General features: G+C 41.4%; 3 protein-coding genes and 2 non-coding genes across 5 annotated transcripts; 3 read left to right on the top strand and 2 right to left on the bottom strand.

Moving 5' to 3' along the window:
- Positions 1-708: 708 nt before the first annotated feature.
- LOC145455422 (cap-specific mRNA (nucleoside-2'-O-)-methyltransferase 2-like) lies at positions 709-4,360 on the bottom strand. Its single transcript, XM_080333392.1, has 7 exons — positions 3,388-4,360; positions 2,292-2,434; positions 2,067-2,231; positions 1,478-2,010; positions 1,285-1,416; positions 1,130-1,226; positions 709-1,061 (listed from the first exon to the last, which is right to left on the bottom strand). Exons 1-7 carry the CDS (start codon positions 4,358-4,360, stop codon positions 975-977), a joined length of 2,130 nt encoding a protein of 709 aa, XP_080189518.1. The 3' UTR covers positions 709-974.
- Positions 4,361-4,363: 3 nt separating this feature from the next.
- Positions 4,364-8,304, bottom strand: LOC145455423 (putative ATP-dependent RNA helicase DHX35). The gene is made up of 2 exons (XM_080333393.1): positions 6,228-8,304; positions 4,364-5,416 (listed from the first exon to the last, which is right to left on the bottom strand). The coding sequence occupies exons 1-2, from the start codon at positions 7,412-7,414 to the stop codon at positions 4,495-4,497; spliced, it is 2,109 nt and encodes a 702-aa protein (XP_080189519.1). The 5' UTR covers positions 7,415-8,304; the 3' UTR covers positions 4,364-4,494.
- A 465-nt stretch (positions 8,305-8,769) lies between these two features.
- Positions 8,770-18,379, top strand: LOC145455561 (stress-70 protein, mitochondrial-like). Its single transcript, XM_080333547.1, has 16 exons — positions 8,770-8,925; positions 9,638-9,690; positions 9,748-9,854; positions 10,398-10,560; positions 10,625-10,826; positions 11,210-11,316; positions 11,382-11,517; positions 12,201-12,320; positions 12,938-13,078; positions 14,206-14,364; positions 14,977-15,114; positions 15,173-15,263; positions 15,787-15,918; positions 15,984-16,078; positions 16,618-16,740; positions 18,029-18,379. Exons 1-16 carry the CDS (start codon positions 8,833-8,835, stop codon positions 18,236-18,238), a joined length of 2,070 nt encoding a protein of 689 aa, XP_080189673.1. The 5' UTR covers positions 8,770-8,832; the 3' UTR covers positions 18,239-18,379.
- LOC145456608 (small nucleolar RNA U6-53/MBII-28) lies at positions 12,017-12,121 on the top strand. Its single transcript, XR_013920667.1, has one exon. It is a non-coding gene; the product is annotated as a small nucleolar RNA U6-53/MBII-28 (small nucleolar RNA).
- LOC145456607 (small nucleolar RNA U6-53/MBII-28) lies at positions 17,707-17,812 on the top strand. The gene has a single exon (XR_013920666.1). It is a non-coding gene; the product is annotated as a small nucleolar RNA U6-53/MBII-28 (small nucleolar RNA).
- Positions 18,380-23,317: the final 4,938 nt, after the last annotated feature.

Raw genomic sequence — 23,317 nt, 5'->3', positions numbered from 1 at the left:
CAGATTCTCTTCGTGATTGCCGGACCACGAATCCACAATCCGACACATCTACTTCGCCGACCGCCATATACCACTTAATTTCATAGTTTGTACTTTGTTATATCCTATTACTCTCCATAAGTACACAACTGCTCAAGTGTGCAATCATATCAACGTAGTGTACCAGTGAAAGCGGAGTTATTGCCGTCGAAAAATTTGAATTTGAGAAAAGTAGTATTTACTGTGGCATATTCTTCAATTATTCATTTCAGGTCTGCCCACCGTAAATCCTATTTTATTCAAATCTAAATTTTTCGATGGCAACAACTCCGCCTCCGCTAGTTGGAATTGAGCCAAATTTGGTGGTTTCCATAGACAACCCAACAATTTCATGGGATGAACAGAACATTTTTTTATATAATAATTAAAAAACTTTCTTCTACAGCAATGCGGCTACTGGCTGGAATTGAACCAAATTTGGTATGCAGCCTTTAATTAGGTAACCTAACAATTTTATCAAGTAGCCAGTACAATTTGAGAGAAAAAAAAGTCATTTTTGAACACCCCGAGCGGGTCATTCGGGTGTAGGTCAACACAAGGTTCCTGGTAAAAATTTTAGAATCAGTAGTTTTCTACTTTCTGTCTTTTATAATTTGTAAAAAGAGTCCTCCTTTCCGGATTCCCAAATATGGTGACCCAATGTAATTGCGTATGCTACAATGTCCAACGTTGACTTGCACACATTTCTTTCTTTCTTACAGAAAAAATCATATTCGGCGTGGTTTAATGAATCAATGTCACGGAGAAAGTGTGCAGCGAACCATATCACGGACATGTGGCAAAAATACATTGGTGGTGAAACGGACATATGACATCCAATTCACAATTGTAATTGGAAACCGGCAATATCAGAGAATATTTTGAAAAACATAGTAATAAAGTAATACTAGTTAGCCTATTCGACATTGTCGCAATTAATGCTCAAAATAACCATACTACACAAGGAAATCCCTATAACTTTTCAGCATGGCAGTGACAATCATATGATTGCATTTCTTCAAAATCTTCACAAAACGTTCGTCCTGCAACAATATTTCAGCTGTCACAATGAGTCTAAACATGTGCTTAATCAAGGGCTTCCTAAACTCACCTCCACCAACTGATGAATAGGCATGAGCCCCAAAAGGCATGCATCATCAGGTCTTTCGTCGGAACTTCGTAAGGCTATTTCCAAATGTGCCTGGTATCTAAGAATATAGGATGGAAATATTCACAACATCAATCCGAGTCTTAGCAACATCATACCCTTGCGAATGAGCAAAGCTGCTGCAAATAACAACTAAGCAGGGGTCAGACGATGGTATCGCAGCAATTGCAAAGTCTTTGAAGGTAGCTCGAAGCATATGCAGCAAACCAGCAGTAAGCCGGGTGAAGGCACTGAACACAAAATGGAGTGTTTGAGATATCCGCACAATTTATGTCAAACTCGCGTACATACCTCGGCAAGATAACCACCAAATTCGCTCCCGAATTGAATTTTTTCATAGCATGCAACACAAGCTTCATCAAAGAACCAGTTGTTGATAATTCACGAACACTGCCCATTTCATAATTGCGTTTTATCAAACTTGCAAAAAGTGTGGCACCTTTCTCCAAAGAATTGGCGGTAGGCAGATTCAATTGTTTGCAACGTAGAAGATCCACACAGGTTTGACCGAGAAGTTCTCGGCACAGTTTCCCGTCCGTCAAAAGTTCCGTTTCATAAGACTGACCATTTCCATTCGACAGCATACTCCGAAGAGCGTCCGTTATCGGTCGGATTTCATTCATATCGTAGTCGGTGATCTGTTCAAAACTTGTACTGTCGGAGCGGTGAAGCGCGAACAGATCCTTCGTTTCACAAAACAGCGACGTTCTGACGGAGTTCAGTGGCCTTCCATAGGTCAGCAAATGATCGTACTGGCGCCCATCGACGTTCCGCGGGACCCACGTTATCTCTGTCAGATTTTGTGCAGCGTCGTGAATAACTGGCTAGAAAAAGAAAACTATAAATTAAAGCAGTGATATCATAGACTTTGAATACATACCTTGATTACTTTCCTATCGACGAAAGTTCCAAACATTTTTGGTCTCAAACTGACGTTGGAAGTAGCTATCGTTTTTAATATTCCATTCTTAACAATACATTGATTCCTCGGTACTCTCTTAATGTTCATCTTCTCGACCGCAAACGCCGCAACAGTTTTATGAATCTACGATTGAAAAATCGTGTCTTTACGGCAACTCGTTAATGGTATCACCATAACTACTACTTCGTCAAGATTCAGCTTTTTCCCATTCTCAAACTGCAGGATGTTCTGCTGTATCGCGTCCGTCTGGTATTTGACAAATTTTTCCACACATGATATGTACGCTGAAACGAACTCACCAGGCAGACAATCCGTTGAAAACAACTCTGTACCGAATTAGAAAGAACGCATTGATCATAAGTTCATCCCTCGAAAGTATATGGTTACTACTTGAAAGCATTCTGGTGATTAATTGATAATTGTTTTGACTAATACTCGGAGATGAGCATGGATTAGGATTCGTGAAATTTTGTCGGATTTGGATTGGATTAGAGATTTTTTTCTGAAAGGATTAGGATTTGGATTGGATTTACCTATTTTCTGGGAGATCGATATGTCGTGTGGCGAATGGCGACAAAACTTTATTCAGATCAGTTATTAATGTACTTATGGTTACTAAGTTATCTTGAATCAAGGGAATCGTTGGTTGAGAAAGAAAATTTTCCAATTCCTTCCTTGCATAAATTAGCATTTTTTCTGAATTTCCAGTTAGAATCGGATTAGGATTGGACATGGACTTGAATATGAAAAAGTTACGGACTAGGATTTGGATTTGAAGGTTCGGATTTGGATTGGATTGGGACATAGAAATTCCAAATCCGCTCATCTCTGCTAATACTAGATGAACTACTGGAGATTCTGATCATTTCTCATACCATAGCAAGATTGATGATGATCCAAATTAGATCATGTTATACGAGAGCCTCATGGAATTTATTGTTTATATTTTGGTTGTGACACTAAGAATGTAAATTGTCAACACAACGATCAAAACAGTCTATTGTAGGAACACCTATCTCGGCGAATACTAGCTTCAAATTTGTTTCAGTCTAGTCCTAGATAGGTGTGAGAGATATTAATATGAATGCAATAGTTCGAACTGAAGATACTCAGTCTGCGAAAAATCATATTCAAACAGAAAATTGAGAGATTACAGGCAGTAATGACTAATCATAGCACAAGTGCACTGCACAAGAATTTAGTGCTTGACACACCATAATGAAAGATTGGAGTGTGTTGTCCAGTTGTCCACACAGAACTTTTACATTCAAACACTTACCTAATGGGCTCTGATCGTCATCAATGCAAGACTTATGCAGGGCAGCAAGTAACGAGTGTTCCGAACTTATGCCTTTGAAATCCTTGGCCACAACATACAGCTCAGAATTTCCGGGTTTGCTGGTCGCTGGCTTGCGGACTGTTACAGAACCAAATAAGCAAACAAGTATATACAGGAGCTGAACTGATGTATATTCCAACGGTGTGAAAATCTTTAGCACAAACGATCCACCGGGAGAAAGAATGTGTAAACAATACATCAGCTCTGTGAATTTCAATCGTGCCGTGTTCAACTCTTGCTTGGCTGGATCATTCTGGCAGTTGAAAGACCCGTCAGCAGTCAATAAACAAACGCTTTCCATTGCCGTTGCTCTCTTACGGATATCATCAAGCAGGGATTTCGAGAATATGTCTCCAGTATTATCGCTTCCGAAACACCATTGACCCAACGTGTGAAATATCAATCTGTCATCAGCCACACATGATTCAGCATCGTTGCCTTCGTAATAGGGATTCAGAGTGCAAGCTATCCACTTGTATCGAACATGTTTGTAGCGCGACTTCAAAAAGTGGTTCAAACTGCAGATAAACCCGCCGGGAGCTTCACATAGATGAACTGCAGCTATATTTCGTGAAGCCAACGCCCATTCAGGAAGAAATTCGTCAAAGCACAGTAATTCATGGAATTTGCACCATGCTTGCGTGCACAGCTCTGGGTGAAATTGATGTCGAATCTCACGGTTCACGGATCCAGATGGGTTGCAATATGTTGTGTGCTTATGCCAGTTTTCGATCTCATACCCGTTCAAAGACCCTTTCAGTTGGTTCAAAGAATTTTTCAATTCGACCAAACGTTTGTCTTGTAAATGAGACTTGACGGAGTAAAGTTCGATTGCAGGTAATTCCCAGTTTTTGTTGCTGCCATCGCTCAAAATATGCACTTTTTCAAACACTTTCTCCGGTTCAAACTCCATAAATAAGGCCTACATTCGTAGGTACACTCTATTTGTGAAAATCATAAATGCATATGAATGAAAAGTTCAATTCGAGACAGCGTTACTCAATAAACTTTATGAAAATAACGCCAAGATACGATTTCTAAATAAGATCATAACCGAAAAGGTCCCATGCGTTTGGCCTCGATCGATCTGTCGGTGCCTGATTCATAATAATGCGGCGCCAGCTCACATAACCAGTCCGGATTGATAACCGACACGTCCCGCATATAATAATTGGTCGTCTGAAGGATCTCGTTGAATATCACGTATTTAGGAGGCTTCTCCGTGGCCAGCACCGAAGTTGGATGAATCTGTAACGTGTTTTTTCCCTTCAACGAACAGTAAGTCCCATCCATTTGCAGTTTTGCAACGTTGGCAAAGAATCCTGACGTTATGCAACGTAGAATTTTTTCCGTGTCCCTTCCACACGAGACTGACTTTATATCAAATCGGTTTAGATATTTTGCGAGCTGTTTTCTCAATTGACATGCCCTTTTCAACCGTTCGTAATTTAAACAGTAACTATTTGACCATTGTTTTGTTTCGTTTCCTCTCGTCACAAATGCGTTGTAGACGTTCAACAAGGTGATGTGATCGCCCTCATAAACCGCAAATTTTCGATGTTGCTTCATTGACATTGCCCTGGTTCTTGCTGACATGGAGAACACAGTGTTCACTTGCAACATCGCGACGATGGATATGATTTCTTCCGAACAGCCAAACTTTTCGGAATTCAATATCATCTTCGCGAACAACGGGTCCAACGGAAACTCAGACATTTGAAATCCAAGGGGTTCCACCAGGTAGCCTTCTTCATCGATGGCGCCTAATGCGTATAAGGTCTCCAGTGCGTTTGCCATGCACTGCGCTGGGGGTGGTGATAAAAAATCGAATCTGACAACGTTTTCGACGCCGAGCGACTTCAGTTGGAGGATAACGGGTATAAGGTTGGTGCGTTGCATTTCCGGAACGGTCGCATCTGGGAGGGTTTCGTACGATTCTTCTGTGTATAGTCGATATGCTTCTCCGAACCTGTACGAATCATGTTTGCAGTCAGTATGATAGACACAATAAATATTGCATGCGGAATAGTAATTTGCTACATCGCTATGAGACTGTCAGTCAATGTTGCTAACGATTGCAGATCGGAATCCAACCCGTTTCAGGATATATATATCAGGAAATTTTCAATTCAGCTCAAATTACAGCCGATTCTAAAATTAGTATTGCCAGCATAAACAGCAACTAATGTACCGTTATCACAGGCAAATGATGCTGAAATCTATTGGAGTCTACCTAAATTAACTTCTAATAGGTTACATTAAAAGCCACAGCACAACTGGTAATACAACATGGGCATCTTGACTAATGAATGTAGGGGCAGAGCCAATTGAAATTTTTGAATATTGTTATGAAAAATTTAAAAAAAAGAATTCAAGTTTTACTGTCAACCCCATGAAATTGTTTTCTAGAAAAATGATGCAAAACAAATCCGACACAATTCCAATCAGCAGAAGCGTTCCGATTGCTCTCTTTAATATTTTTTGATATCACGATAAAAGGGGCGTGTAGTAAAAAGTTTGAGAACCACTGCAGTGCACTCAAATTTGAAATTCAGTGTTTTTTGTTAGACAACCTAACAATTCAATCAGTGAACCTCCAAAATCCGAAGAAAAAAAAGTTATTTTTGAACAACCCTAACTTCCAATTTCATTTCTAGGCTATTAATTTGCAAGTGACAAACGGTGCCCTGGCATGAATTCCAAACCATGTCTAGATTCAATTAAATTTTTGATTAGAAGAATATAATTAATCAAGTACGACATCATGCAATCAGACATACCTATTCCTTCCAGCTCTTCCAGTACGTTGTAGCGCGGAAGCTTTCGACGTGGGGCAAACAATAAGAGATTCAATGCCGGTCTTTGGATTATATCCTTTCATCTTGACGAACCCGCAATCCACTACAAATACGACTCCATTGATGGTAATTGATGTCTCTGCGATATTTGTCGCTATTATAACCTTTCTACTTTTACGAGATGTTCTTTCGAAGATTTTTTGCTGCTCGTTAATAGGCAAAGTGCTGTACATCGGTAGGGCGAGTAAGTATTTTTTCATCCCTGATTTTGCGGCGGCTCGCGCTTGCTCTCGCACAAGAGTCACGGCTCGATCCACTTCTTCCTGCCCTGTCAGAAAGGCGAGGATATCACCTTCTTTTTGAGACATGTGAATATCCGTTATGGTGCTAACAGTGGCTTTTACGTAGTCAGGCACTGGGTTTTTGCTGTAGAAAACTTCGACCGGGTAAACTCGCCCTTCTACTGATAAAATTGTGCACGTGTCATTCCCTTGGTCGTCGTTAACATTAAAAAACTTCTGAAATTTCTCAGCATCGATGGTGGCCGAGGCAATGATGAGTCTTAATTCAGGTCTATGCTTTTGAATTTTTTTCAACAGTCCAATGCACATGTCGGTATTCAAGCTGCGTTCGTGAGCTTCGTCGACCATGATAACAGAATATTGCTTGAGCAACGGATCGGTCATCATTTCGCGTAACAGAACACCGTCTGTTATGTATTTGATGACCGTGTTTCTTTCATCGCAACATTCATCAAATCGGATCGCATATCCAACATCATTTCCCAAAGGATTACGTCGTTCATCAGCCACTCGCGTCGCAAGAGAAACAGCAGCAACTCGCCTCGGTTGGGTTATCGCCATCTTTTTACTCTTTTTTGTTATCCAGCCCGCGTCCAGCAGATACTGAGGTATCTGTGTGCTTTTACCGCACCCCGTCTCACCGACAATGATAAGACTACGGTAATTTTCCAAAAGAAATAAAATGTGATTTCTGTAATTGAAGATGGGCAGTCTTTGTCGTTGATTTTCCAGTGACTTGTCGGCTTCTGTCGTGTCGTAGATGACGGCAGTATCACCGTTTCCTCCTCTTTCCTGGAGGACTTGCTGTTGTTGTGGAGATGAGTCTCCAGGCTTCCAAAATTTCTGACGGTTGGATTGTTGTGACATGATTATAGCAAGGAATGTATATTAAGACTTTGAATGAAATGCGTTTTTAGTTCAGGCTCAAAACAACTTGATGAAAAATACTATCATATTAAAACATTTTATTTACCATACATCATGCTTGTTTTAGAACTTTTTCATGACAGGGAGAGACACAATGTTATGCGGAAACCACGAACAGGGCCATCTTCCAAGGTACGGAAAACCATGTTTGGTTTGCAACTAGGTTTTAAGATCCAAAGCTATGGTAACGGTATTATAGACAGAAGCAATATACGAAAAAGTAAATGATGCAGGCATACGGTATGTATGCTATAAGTTCTCGGAATTGAATTTCGCAAAAAGTTGCGATTTGCCGATGTCAATGCCAGACAGGTAACATTAATTAAAGCTGAGCTGACCTCTCCTGTCCTAGATAACCCTATTCTGATCTGTTGCAATGGCATTAAATGTAAGTAAATTGAGTTGAGCAATTATAATATTGTAGCTAACAAAATTTGAAGCATTGAAGGCAGAAAAGTGTGATTTCAGACACGCCGGACGGAGTTAGTACTTCGTACACTTGCATATCTCGTGGAGGTTTGATTATAATACCATAGTATGGAGATAAAGGTCGGTATGGAACTCCCCTTCGGGTTACACTTATTTCACCCGGTCTCCCAAATTGTACACAAATTCTCAGCTCAACTCGATGTATGTGCAATGTGCATCCAATCACCGAAAGTGCTAATGCAACTTGACCCCATACATTACTATAAATGTTGCCTTACTTGGAGCTCTGCTATTTCCGAAGATCTGGATGAAGCCCCCTCATACAGCCGTTGCGTTATGAAATCACGAACTACCAAAACATCTCATCGGAAAACGACTAATAATAATAATGTTCGTGTTGATGTAGTTGTGGCGCGTACAAATGAAAATGAGATTATGTCGGTTCGCGAGAGTACGCTAGAGAGCAAACCAACATGATGTTTTTGATGTAGCCCTCGGTTCTGTCAATGATATATATATAATTGGTCATGATAGTCCACCTACAACAGAAGTTTCCTTCGTCTAAATTACCTCCATTCGAATGTACTTGTCCGAAGTTGCCTCCTTGCGGCAGCCGACGAGGCCTACTGCCTACATCCTGCATAGGACAACCAAAGTCACTCAACTATGTCATAGTTGAGTGACTTTGAGGACAACGAGAATAAAGAACGACATCTTGTGGCACTCTGATATCGAAGATTTTTCGGGAAGCATGTGCTGCGCGCTTGCAACACTTGCGCAACTGATGTGTCCTTGAGTTTTGCTGTTCGCAGTTTGTCCGCAAGGGGTGCGTGTGTCTGCGCTGCGGTGCTGCTGTGTAATGTCTGCGATTGCGAAGCTAACTTTGTTGATTGCATTCAGTTATTAGTGACGTATTCTAGAATATAGTAATGTTATCCAAAACTGCTTCTTATCTCCGACACCGAGGACAAAGTTTTTGTCGCCATGTAACAGCCAGACACGTTCACTTGAAAAAGCAAAATGTGAGTAACATAACGACGAGTGTCTTGAGGCCCAGGCCACGGTCTCGTTCCGTGATATACCGTATAGAATAACCATTTATCTTGTTAACGGTGATTTCACTGATATGTGATGTTTTAATGATCCTAAGTTGCTGTAAAATATTTACGGGTAACTAGAAGAGTTCTGCGGTTTACTAAAAGGCTTTGGCGGGTGAAAATGAGGTTTTGCCGTTGACAACCAGAGCTTGGCGGTTGTATAGTAGGGTTATGCGGTTGTCTATCAGAGTTTTACGGATGTATAGAAGGGTTTTGCAGTTGTCTACACCAGAGTTTTGCAGTTCTAGGAGAGTTTCGCGGCTGACTAACAGAGTTTTGTGGTTGTAGAAGAGAGTAACTAGCAGGGTGTTGAGATTGACTAATCACGCCCAAAACCCTGCTAGTGGGCTAACACGCAAAACCCTCCTATACAACCGCAAAACCTGGGTAGTAAACCGCAAAACCCTGTTAGTGACCCGCAAAACCCTTCCAGACAGCCGCAAAACCCTTCTGTGCAGTTACCGGCAGTTCAATTTCATAACTAATCCATGATATTTTGGGGCATACAGTGAAAATATTGTAAAAGATACAATTACCTAAATATGGCTCGCTTTTGCGGGTTTTCCAGTGTCCCTATTCTATTTGTGTAATCATGTATTTTCTATCAAGCTATAAATAATGAGCCGATTGCATTCAGGTTTCAATATTAGATGCTTGCAAGAGTCAGAATGTTACAGGCAGACGACAAGCGTAAGATATTCTGGTTTTATTTATAAGTCTAGGAATTCATACTGAAATCTATTACAGATCGGAAGCAGTTCGCGGAGCTGTTTTTGGCATTGATCTCGGCACTACTAATTCTTGTGTTGCTGTCATGGAGGGCAAGCAAGCAAAAGTTCTTGAAAATGCAGAAGGTGAGTCGTGGGGAGCTAGAGGTATTGAATAAGATATCTGGTGGCAAGTTTGGAAACAGTTGTCTGCATTATATATATTGTGTGTGACAAAATGGTTTCTTGCATAAAACAATTGAGAAATTGAACAAAAGTTGCATGTGACATTGCTACGTATTCTACTATGGTCTGGTCATAGGGTTTTCCCCGATTCACAAATTTGTCAGAACACTTGTATAGAAAGTGTCTATTGTTGCTGTTGCATGGTGAAAGTTCTTGTTTCTTACCCTCACCTTTTAAGATGAACTGTGATATAGAGAACCCATGCAGCATGCAATTGTTTTTGAAACTGACTGATGCACAAATTTGGTGGCCTTCTATGAGTGGAAGCCTTGCCGAATTAGTTACAAGTGATGTTAGCAGCTCACCGCTAATGAAAAACTAAAACCAAAATTGTTTAAGGAAATCACTAACATATGATAGTATATGCCCAACTAACACAAATATTTCGGTTGCATCGTTTCGTGTTGTAGAAATGACTCCTGTATTCTTTTATCCTATGGTCAGGATCCCGAACAACTCCTTCCGCCGTCGCATTCTCTGGGGATGGCGAAAGACTCGTGGGTACCCCAGCCAGACGACAAGCTGTCACAAACCCCGGGAACACATTTTACGCAACGAAACGTCTGATCGGCCGAAGATTCGATGATCCGCTCATTCAAAAAGAACTGTAAGTATCTCACATCTCGCATCGAATTCTGCGGTGTTTCATTTGGGCTACTGTTTGTACGCAGTAAATCGAGCCCTTTCAAAATCGTCCGTGCAAACAACGGAGACGCGTGGGTCGAGGGGACAGATGGCAAAAGGTATTCTCCGTCACAAATTGGTGCCTTCGTTCTGATGAAGATGAAGGAAACGGCAGAGAACTACCTGAACACGCCGGTTAAAAATGCTGTCGTCACGGTTCCAGCTTACTTCAACGACTCCCAGCGACAGGTGCATTGGCATTATTGCAAATTCGGAAGTGTGCATCGTGATGCAATTCCCGAATTTTCTTTGAATGCTCGTACAGTACAGTGATGTTCCTTGCAAGATATATCAATTTCTGCGTTCGAGTAATCCGAGACAAATTGCCCTACCAAATCAGGACTATTAGACAACCCTGACTGTATGTATGTGTATCCACTGGAAACGGCGCTCGGCAAGGCACGCTACTGGGCCATGGCCCATAGGTTGGAAACTACTCCAGGACTATTGTAACCTTGTTAATTTCCTCAGTCGAATCGAATTTACAATGTTGAGGAATACTAGTAAAGAATAATGATCGCTAATGTTACTCGGGATCTGTCATTTGTAACTTACCTTTCCATAACATGTAGGCGACGAAGGATGCCGGGCAAATTTCCGGCCTGAACGTTCTTCGTGTCATTAACGAACCGACCGCCGCCGCTCTAGCGTACGGACTCGATAAGACTGAGGATAAAATGTATGGTTTGAAGTGTGGCATGTTGCAATTGCAGAGATTAACAAATTTCTTGACGATTTCTTTAGAATTGCTGTCTATGATCTCGGCGGTGGTACTTTCGATATATCTGTTCTTGAAATTCAAAAGGGCGTGTTCGAAGTCAAGTCAACAAACGGAGATACCATGCTGGGTGGTGAAGATTTCGACAACACTCTTGTACAAGTAAGGATGGTTTTACTGATAGCAGCATAATCACAGCAATGTTTGACTCCCTTACAAACTCACAGCAATTGCAAATAATGTCAATAGCTCGTGAGATGCGTAGAAGTGTCCACTGTAGCAGTGGTCAGCAACGTATGATTAAGGACTGATGAATAATTCAATCTAATCTCCTAATCGAAACTTGATTGTCGTGGGCAAAGGAGTGTTTTGTATGCCCAAACCATCACTGTTTAGGATTGAATATACGTCTCATTTTCAAACTCGTAGTAGCGTGAAAATTGTTTTTAATATAATGACTCTACCAACTTGCTGCTGGAACACCTTCCCGTAAAAATATTCCTGTATTTGAAGACTAGCTGGTAAAAAATTTTCCATCTTGAATCCGATCCGCAGAGCAAAATAGGTTACCGACCCTTACACTGGATGCAATTTCCCGATATTTTATCTAGTGTAACAGTTGTCCACCTCGTCTATGGAAATGTCAGCTATCAGCAACCAAGTCCGATGATGATTCAGCCATGCTAATACTGAGACAGGCCGCGGCCCCGCTTTGGGACACGCGCGCGAGTCATTGAGTTCAACTTTTCTCTAACCACTGAGGACGCTGGTTGATGGTAGCGTCTTAGTTTTACACGTCTGTACACCGCTCTTTCTCGAGAATGACGGGTTGCTTTTTGTCACAGTTTCTCGTCAAAACCTTCAAGAAAGAACAAGGGATCGACCTCACAAAGGACGCGATGGCGATGCAGAGAGTGAAGGAGTCTGCGGAGAAGGCAAAGATGGAGCTGTCCTCTGCGCTGCAGGTGCGTTGTTGTTTTGACCAGGGCAGTAGAGTCTGAGTGAGTAACGCATACGGGATTAAGTTTGTCAAAACGCTCAGACTCCAGCTACTCTAAAATCAAGCCAAATATTCTCCATTGTTACTAAAAAAAACGTTGCAGTTACAAAGCTGTCAAGTTTTTTTGGTAGACAGACTTGAGCACATCAGCAGTAGTAATTTTTCCTGCGAGCTGCGAGGAAAAAAATAGGATTATTCTTTCAATGTTTGCCAATGGCAGTTGCCTGTTCTGATTCAAGCTTCAGGGGATCCATCAATCGGAATATATTTTGTGTATATCAAAGAGTCTCTCGGTAACAATAGTAACTGCATGAAATGCGATAAACGTATGGTTTTTTAATAGATATACAGGTATGTCGAAGCTCTGAGGAAATTATTACGTGTCGGTGTGTTTAGTTTCCCGGTATCGATATATATCGAAAATGTCTGTTGGTGGTGATGGCGGTACCGCGATGGTGAACTGACTCGCCAGTCCTGGTTTTGGCGGATTAATTAACCGATTGCTTTCACGGAGCGATTCACTTCCGTCTCGTCATTGCAAAGTGTAACATTGGTGTGATTTCTCTACCGAAAATATTACAGACCGACATCAACCTGCCATACTTGACCATGGATGCCAGCGGGCCGAAGCACATGAATTTGAAAATGACGCGAGCTCAACTTGAAAGTCTCGTCGGCGATTTGATCAAGCGAACAGTGAAGCCTTGCGAGAAAGCCATCCAGGTGAGATCTGATATTACGACGCTGCAGACAGGGCAGGTCGAAGTGTCGCTGCTCGCATAGAAGTTGAAGTAACGTCGTGAATTTCTGCTCACTTTAAGAAGAAGTGACAGTTTATGATATATGTTGATGTCGAAACTACTTCGAATGGAAGCAGTAAATGAAACGTCTGAAGAGTACGAGTAGTTTCAAAATGTAGATTTAGTCGAGGGGGCACAGTAGGGGTATGACTTGGAAAAAAAAGAATTTGCCTGTAGCAGTTTTTCTTTTTTACAAATTTAATCTTCAAGTGTTTGTCCTTTTGCACTTCTGGTAAAGTTCATCCATCAATTTGACTTCCCTTCCTGCAATTATGTTATAGTCTACATCTAAAATCGAAATGAAAAATTATATATTTTTGACTGTAAACAAGAACACGATAGGATTAACTCAATCTGGGCAATCACAATTTACCAAAATACTATTTTAAATCTTCTCAATTGAAATTATGTCAGTCAAATTCAAATTAGTCAATATATATATATATATATTATATAGTCTGTAACTATAAAAGAAAGCATATCCTTCATAGATTGACAACTGGAAAATTTTGGTACGAGAGATTCTTGTTTTAACATTCAACTTTTGTGAGTTTTCAAATCAAGACACAAAAGTTCATAGTTTGTGACTACCGAACACAACATAACCCTAGGGCACACGCTCTCAGCAGTTCTACGCTACAGGGATGTAGATTGTAGAATCTTTGTAAATATATTCGGTTTCCGTGATACTGGGGATATGTCATGCGTTTCTTATGACAATTTCACTCTCGTGATGCATGCTTGTCACAAAATTGCTTTCTACTTTTCAAAGTGTCGAGGGGGTCGGATGCTAGATTGGTGATCGAAGTCTGTTACTTTTGATGTAGCTAGATGTACCTTCGCGACTTATCAAAAATGACTAACGAGAATACAAATAGGTAGAATCTTTAAAAATATATTCGGTTGCCGTGATACACGGACTGTTTTACGTGTTTTTGTGACAATTTCGCTCATAAAAGCGATGCTACCTTGTCGCGAAATCGCTTCTACTTTTCAAGATACAAAGTATATAAACTGATTAGTTGGATGGTAACTATCCCTCGCTAACAGGATGCCGACATCAGCAAGGGCGACATCAAGGATATCATCCTTGTGGGCGGCATGACAAGAATGCCGAAAGTGCAGCAGACCGTGCAAGAAATCTTCGGAAGAGCTGCTAGCAAGTCGGTCAATCCCGACGAAGCCGTTGCCATGGGCGCCGCCATACAGGTGTGTGTGTGTGATGTGAATGTAATCCGATGTGATAGAATGCTCTATCGATCATCCAACTTCATTATCTCCGCCTCAAGTGCAAGATGCTGTTGTCGTCACCTGACTTACGAAAGGAAACTTGACTTGTGATGTGAGCTTCTCGTCTATTGCGTTCAACGCCCAATCGTCCATACATTACTATACTGTATTAATGTAACTGTACTGCAGCTTTGTACCACATTTACTGGATGCTGGGATTTGATCAATCTGTACTTCCACGCCGGGATGAAAGTAATTGAGTCTGGTGGAAAGGGGTGTAAAATTTTCGAACTTGAAAAAGCGTCTTACACTTGTCAACTCGAATTGTTGTAATTTAGACTCTGTTAATTGTTGTTTAGGAACTGGTCACACCATAAATACGGAAATCCCGATTCCGTGCTTTTCAAGATCAGGATTTTGCCTACGTGCAATTTATCAATTTCATCTTCTTGGCTGAAAATGTTGTGAATTCCACATGAGACGTGTATCGTATAAATATGTGACTACGTTTGAACTCAAATCCGAGTGGTGAAAAACATCCATTCCTTTCTTGATTCACGATCTCCCAAACACTGATTATTGAACTTTCAGGGCGGTGTTTTGGCCGGAAATGTCACCGACGTGTTGCTGCTCGACGTCACGCCGCTGTCGCTCGGAATCGAGACGCTCGGCGGAGTCTTCACCAAGCTCATCCAAAGAAACACGACCATTCCGACCAAAAAGAGCCAGGTACGCAGGCCCGCGCTTCAGAACTCGCTCTGTCACTGAGGCCATTGTTGATTTTCAGGTTTTCAGCACCGCCGCTGACGGACAGACCCAAGTCGAGATCAAAGTGCACCAGGGAGAACGAGAAATGGCTCTCGACAATAAAATGCTGGGTAATGTCTTTTGTCAGGACTTGAAGGGGCGATGTACTCTAAATATGGTGTGGTCTACATTTAGAGTTGAGAGTGAAAGAATTTTGGCCGTCTCATCCTTTTTTCTCAAAAAGCCACCGTATTCAAAATGTAGGCTAAGCTAAAAAAACTTACACAAGTGCTTCCATTGCACTTCATCAATCTCCATGGTATCAAGGTCACACGTCATCTTTCAACGTTTTGCGCAACTTCTGGCATGCATTCTTCACTGTTGCACGTTCTTGACGCCATTAAGCAGTCACCCGGAGAATATCCAGAAATGTTGCGAAAAGCTTCAAGAAGCGATGACGCATGACCTCAACACTATTGGCATAACTAGAGTGGAACGGAACCATTCGGATTCAGCGTATTTCTGAGGAAACTGACTGGTCCCAAAATGTTTTTTGTATTATTTGGTTTGATTTGAGACCACATCATGTTTAAAGCGAGGTGCCCCGTAAATTGGGATTGTCAGTAGTTAAAACGGGAATTCGTCTTTTCGCAGGTCAGTTTCAACTTGTCGGCATCCCGCCAGCGCCGCGAGGCGTGCCTCAGGTCGAAGTTACTTTCGACATTGACGCCAACGGCATCGTGAATGTGTCCGCCAAGGATAAAGGCACGGGCCGGGAACAACAAAGTAATTGTTTTTCGCCTGTCGGGAATCTAGCAACCTGTCATCGAGTCTTTTTCTTCTGTTTTCAGTCGTGATCCAATCTTCCGGCGGACTCAGCAAGGACGACATCGAGAACATGATCAATCAAGCTGAGAAATATGCGGAAGAAGACAAACAACGAAAGGTATGTTGCCGTGCCTGAAATGTCGGCCTTATCTTTTTGCGCTGCAGTCTGAATCCTCTGGTGCCGATTTCTATGCGTAGAAGCCTTTGTTATGGCTCAGAGCCTTTTCTTCGACTGTCGTTCTGTGGAACAATCTACCAGCTTTTAGTCACATTATCCGACTAGCTAGATGCTTTCAATGTTTCATGTTTCGAAAATATATTTATTCGAGAGTTTTGATTACAACATAATCTATGGCTGTTTTGTCGCCTTTTGCTGTGCGGCAAGTCATAAATTGGAATTTTTTAGTGCCAAGTTGAGGCAATTTACTCAACATATTGTGGGGGCTTTTAATAATTTTTGAAATGCTTGTTTATATGAAGTTAAGTCCTGTGCAGACTATTGCAACATCATCAAAGATGAGTAGCCGCAAGAATTTGCATTTTTAGCTGTAGGTTGAATGTATATGCCGGTGTGCATAGTTTTGAACATCTAAATACAGGGTAACTTGTAAATTCAGGTATTATACTATTGGTAGTTCAACTGCTTGCATATGATAGGAAACTGTCGAGATCGTCAATCAAGCGGAAAATGTGATTCACGATACCGAAACCAAGATGGACGAGTTTAAAGATCAGCTTCCTGCTGATGAGGTGGATGCCATCAAGGAGGAAATTCAGAAGGTACAGTATTCAAGTGCTAAGTTGAGAACAGTTTCATGCTGCATCTTAGGAACATCACATTTGTATATAGCTTGCAATACAATATCCATAGTAAAATAATATTTATTAAATTCGAAGACTTTTCGGGTGCCTCTTGTCAAGAGTTAACGGCACACTAAAGGGATTTAAACAGATTTAAAAGCAAAACCAAAAAGGCAAAGTATGACGCAACAATCAAAATCACAGACCATGAAATTCGCATTGTACCAATGGCAACAATAACAAACTATAAAGTATACGGACATACGGTACTATAGTAGCAACGAAATTCGTAAATAAACAGTTACACGCACGAAACAACACGCACTAATGAGAAATTTGTAGGTTATAGAGGAAATCTTTTTGTCTACATAAAATAGGTTTGTTCAACTGAATAATAGTAGACTCCAGTACTTATAGATGAAATAAAGACCTACCACGAGCAATGACAGTGAACATATTGTCATCATAGTGCTAAAAGTACTGGAGTCTACTATTATTCAGTTGAACAAACCTATTTTATGTAGACAAAAAGATTTTCTCTGTAACCTACAAATTTCTCATTAGTGCGTGTTGTTTCGTGCGTGTAACTGTTTATTTACGAATTTCGTTGCTACTATAGTCCGTATACTTCATAGTTTGTTACTGTTGCCATTGGTACAATGCGAATTTCATGGTCTGTGATTTTGATTGTTGCGTCATACTTTGCCTTTTTGGTTTTGCTTTTAAATCTGTTTAAATCCCATTAGTGTGTCGTGAACTCTTGAGTTCGAGTTCGATAAATATTATTTTACAATGGATATTGTATTGAAAGCTATATTCAAGTTCTGTACCACGAACCAGCTATTTAATCACATTTGTACTATGTTAGCCAGCTGTGCTATTGATAAATTCTCAGTATGTACATGCCCGAAGTTGGTGAATGAGTTGATGTTTATGTGCTACCATGTCCGGTGATGATTCAGCCATGCTAATACTGAGATGCCTGGGAAGTCCTTGTTGAGGGATTTCTTGGTGGAGCAATGAGTTCAACTTTCTCATTAAACTGAGGACATGGTTTTTTGCGAGTAAGATAATCTATCATTAGCTGGCTTTCAATCGTTAAAGAATTAATTGGATATTTTGAATCAAGTCCTTGGCCGATACCGCTCGGTTTGAACTGCGGGTTTCAAATTTCACATGCTTCCCAGTCAAAGTCCATATCCTGGATGGTAGAACTGCAGTATCTCTATAGCAAAGCACCAATCGTAATGCGACGTTATTTTTCCAGCTCAGAGACGTTCTTGCCAACAAAGACAACGAGTCTGTCGAGACCATTCGGGAAGCGTTCTCCAGCTTACAACAGAAGAGTCTCAAGCTTTTCGAGATGGCCTACAAGAAAATGGCGGCTGACAGAGATCAAAGCGGAGGCAGTAGCGACTCATCATCGTCGCCGGAAACGACACAAGAGGAAGAAGACAAGAAAAAGCAGCAGCAGTGAATGCGTACAGCCCTCAGCAGCACTTTTGTCTTGAAAATCCACGTCAGCAGAGCTGTGTGGACTTAGCGTTGTACCAGTTTCAAGCCTGCTCGAACAAAAACAAAATCTTGTTTCAATACAATTTACTAGTAACCGAGTCCATTCACAATGTGGTCTGCTATTGTGTCAAAGCTGTTTTTTGCATTCATTCGAAGGAATTTTGAATTTTGCGGCAAATTGTGACACTTACCCTGTGAAATATATAATGTATTTGATTGGTAGAGGTTTGCACTGTAAGGGCTTGTACCATTGGGAATTTGTGTAGTGCTGGGGTTGTGTTCTATTGGCTGCGCAGTTGTGCGCCTATGTCGACTTTGACAGGGGAGTGTGGGTTAGTTTGAGGTTGGTCCTTGATTGTGTAGTACATTCATCGTGTTTCGTCTACTACGGTCGTGTGCACCAGGCCGATATTTCTTGAGACCGAAGTTATTGCTGTTGAAAGTTCTGGATTTGCATCTATTTTGAAGACAGCTCAGCAATTTACCGAGTTTGGCAGAAAAATTAAAATTTTTCATGATAAATTAGATTTAATTTGGCTCTGCGGCGGCTTATAGCGTACTTGTTACAATGGAACCGAAATTGGTGTGGAGCGTTTTTTAGAGTTATTTGTGGTATTCATGGTGTTTATCGACTATAATAGTCATTTACACTAGGCTGATATTCCTTAGTTTGATTCCGTAACTGTGGTTAACTTCTAAGCTTTGTAAGACGGCGCTTACGCGGATGAGATGGCGAGAAGGTGCCTAGATATAAAACCAACAGTTAGGTAGGATTCGAACCCACAACCAATGTTCCCTCTAATTTTTCAAGAGTCTGCGCAAACACGCCAACTCACTGCGCAGGCCCTCGGACCACAGTGCGCAACCACCCTCCAATAGGGCGATAAAACTAACTACTGGGGGGCTTCGCCCCCCAGACCCCCCTACGGCTCTACGCTTCTTCCGGTACTTATCATGTACATTGGGTGCCCATTTAGTAGTGACGTCCCTAAACGCGCGAAGCGCGAAAAAATTTCTAAAATTCATGATTGCATCGGCCAATATGATCGGGAATTGCATATATATTGCTATCAATTTTTATCCTCTCCCTGCTCACATAATCAGATTTACCGGTAGAGCTTATCCAGTGAGGTGTGTTGGAATAGATAGGCCCTCTAAATAATAATAAAACATCTTCGGGCGTACCCGTCCATATAATGACTTCGTTACAAGATGCTATTTCGTGACCCCCTATCTGCTATGTCAAAAGATATTGAAATCGCCAAAACGTACTAAAGTAAAAGACGTACACGATCTCAAATTGGTATTTCTTAACTGGAAAATAATGTTCCCTCGATATGGCATTTGTCTTGTTGTGGGACTCGGATCGCCAGGACAGGAACATTCGGCGCCAGCCATTTAAGCGCCCATGGACATGGACAATTACACATAGGCCTATATTTGTAGATATCGAAGTTTTCGGTCAGCACCGGGGCAGTCTTTTTCGCCCAAGGTTTTCTCGCTGCTGATCGTTCTGGCGCACTTCTTGGATTCGCATGTTACGTAGCCTTCAACTTCATATGTCTTGGCGCGTCATGGTGCGGTAATGGCCGACGCCCAACTGCCCATTTCTATAAATCTTGCCTAATTTTTGTTGGGAAAGGGTACCCAATAATCAGATATCTTACAATAATAAAACGCGCGTAGCGCGAAAAAAAATCCTGAAAAATTTCAAAAAATACACCATGATTTATGTTAATTCTCGAAATAATTTTCGACCCCCTTCGAGCTCGACCTCTCCAATTGGGGGGTTTGGGGTGCGAAAGTTACGGTCCTGAGTAAATCTTACGCAATGTTCATGCCACGCGAAGAAGACTATCATTCGTTAGTTTCTCGCAGATTAACTTCGAGCTAGCCCATTGTTATTTATAAATTTGTTAAACCATGTTATTTCGCCATTCCCAGAAAATAATGCGCTATTGAAATGATATCAGTATCGCTCACGTGTACGAGGCCATACAAAAAAAATATCTTCCGTGAGGCGCAGGTGATTGTGAACTCTAATTTCTTCACGGAGCGCAATAGTTACCTTTGCGGGGCGCACTTGTACCTCGGTTTCAGACTTCAGTGATAACACTATTTGGCCCTGGCAATGTTCCATCTTAATTTTCACGAATCTGCGCGCCTGCGTGGTCCATTGGACAACAGTGCGCAACAACTATAAAAAAAACATCACTTCTGATTTTTTGTGCGCAGCGTAAATTTTCTGTGCGCAGAGACCCTTTCAGCACTGCGCATTTGCGCACGTGTGCAGCTTAGAGGGAACATTGCCCACAACCCGTTGGTGTAGTAGCTGTGGATTATACCACTACGTTATCTCGCCACTGTTTATGTTGGGTAACCTCACAATTTAACCAGTGAATCACTGGAATCTGAAAAAAAAAGTTATTTTTGAGCAGCCTCAGGACGTGCTCGACAAAAACCAACGAAATTATTAGGGATAGTATATCCATTACCATATTTTGAGATCCTAAAAAGACACTTTATACAAATCACAAAAGATGAATTACCGATTCATTAATACGGGGAATTTGGAAATATCACTATTACCATAGCCTTTATAAAGGCTATGCTATTACCATAGCCTTATAAAGGCTATGCTATTACTATTGATGTGTTGACTAAAAGAAGGTTATTTTTCCGACTCCACTCCCTAATGATCCACCCCACGTGACATGGGTTGGTGTTAACCCTTTTCTAATCAACCTTTCCCGTGCGAAAACTAGGCTTACCATATTTTGGGAATCTGAAAAGAGGACACTTTTTCAAAATTTTGATACCTATAATACTGGGACAAAATCGTAAATGTTTTCCGACTTCGTGCTTGGTTGACTAAAAGAAGGTCATTTTTCTGGCTCAAGTCCCGAAAAGCACGTCGCACCGTCACTTGGTCGGTGATTTACTATATCTCAGTAGGGATGGTGTGAACGCGAGGTTCACGTTCGCGTTCTGTGTGTGAACCAGTGGCGGCTCGTGACAATATCGGGTGGTGGGGCAAGGGCTGCGAGCGACTTTTATCAACATGACGTCACAATGGCGTTTTCCAACGTAAAAAAGTAACTTTATGATGGTCACATGAATTTCCCGACAACAGTGATTGTAACGTAGGTGCCGCGAGAGGTTTGCCGGTGAGCCGTGACTTGAAGTGTGGTAACAAATGTTTTATTCATTTATTTTTAATCAAAGGATTATTTTACAAAATGTACGTGAACTAAGAATCGTCCCTATGCCACGAATCAAGTATCAGGTCATCCTTAGTAGCATGCGTTTTGATTTCATGGTAGAGTTATAGATTACGCAAATCGATAGACCCTAAAATCCGACCGTCACCCCAAATTCGAAATCCGGATCCAGTCCGGCCAGGTAAAAAAACATTGAAATCCTGCTCCTGCTCCTGAACCGGACTGTGGCTATCTCTGGTTACGACCAGGTGATAATAGGCAACCAAAGCGGAGGCACCCGGCGTACGATTAGATCAATAGACTGGACAACTTCTAGACCTCTCATTTTCGCTCCAAAGGCAACTGCGTAAACTACGTACGGAATAAAGATTCAATACGACTCATGTTCGCACTTGACTTGACCTGACTAATTCCAATGACTAGAACTCGAGAGATTGCGTAAGCCTAACTGGAAAGGTCAACGAGTTCGGACACATACGCAATTGTTATCTCATAGATTGGGCCTGTCATATTGAGTCCAGAACATCAATTTGAATGGTCTTTGAAGAACTAAGGACAGCAGCCTCGGAACTTCGGTCTCGGAACAACGTAGGACATTTTGGCCTTGAAACTGGAGACTGTGACACAACACATACGGCTTACTGTCTATAAGTCTGCTGCGAAATCGCCGTTGGAAAATATATTAATATATAAATACATGAATAAAAGCCGTAACTTAGTATACTGTTACAAGAAATCATCGAGAAGTAGCATACGCAATCTCATAACCCATTCCGGTATGGTACACTGTCAAAATCAATGCAAACAGACGAACACCGAACTTTGAGTAAAATAGATCGAGGAATAGGCTGATCGAATGATCAGCTGTTAGCCGACATCGAAAATGAAATAGCTATCGCAATTGACAGGGGATTGTAAGCAAATGGTTTGAAGGCCACAATTTCACAGTGAAATGGACATTGGCGAACACAAAATTATGCGAATACTTGAATGCAAACCGAGAATCTTGGTTAGCTGTTTCATGCGATCATCGAGATATACCATTGGAAATATCATCACCGATCTCGTTATGGAACGCAGACTATAGATTAGCACAGACCGACACCGGCTTTTGCGTGAGATCCGCAATGACGTAGGTAGGCTAAGTATCAGATCAGCGCGCATCTCTACCATACTCGACCTCGAAAACGAAATAACTGCCTCAATCATTGAGTGTCAACTTTAAGACTTGGCACCGCGTTCGATACTAAAATCAAGACATACCGTGTGAAAGCTCATGACAGATCTAGGTATGGAACATCGTTAAAATCAATAGAGACCAATAATGGCTTTTGCGTAAATTTGTTGGCGATAAATGAAGAGTCAGCTCTTACTCGACTTTGGAAACGAAATTACCACCCACATAGTTCAGTGACAAACTTAAAACTTGTTACATCGGTCGATACTAACACTTACCGTGCCAAATGTCATGACCGATCTCGGTATAGAACATCGTCAAAATCAATGGAGACCAATACCGGCTTTTGAGTAAAATCCGTTTGCTGTACTATGTACATCAGAGGTCTCAAACACGCGGCCCGCGGGCCGCATGCGGCCCGCGAGAGCATTTTGTGCGGCCCGCGACGGCATTTCGAAATTTCAAGTATTCGACAATATATTCCAGTGCCACATATCTTTTTTAGATACAAGAACTTGAAGTTCACCCTAAATCTGCTATAAATCACTGACATCGCAACAAACTACATTATCACATCACTTTTAAAAGCTACCATGCTGTAGAAGATCAGCTATTACGTCACATTTCTAGTTCATGATGATAA

The sequence above is a fragment of the Botryllus schlosseri genome, chromosome 14 (genome assembly GCF_051294905.1).
Source record: "Botryllus schlosseri isolate E-star chromosome 14, Bs_hap1, whole genome shotgun sequence".
Lineage (NCBI taxonomy): Eukaryota > Metazoa > Chordata > Ascidiacea > Stolidobranchia > Styelidae > Botryllus > Botryllus schlosseri.
The sequence above is the reverse complement of the archived record's forward strand: the minus strand, read 5'-3'. Positions and strand labels throughout refer to the sequence as shown.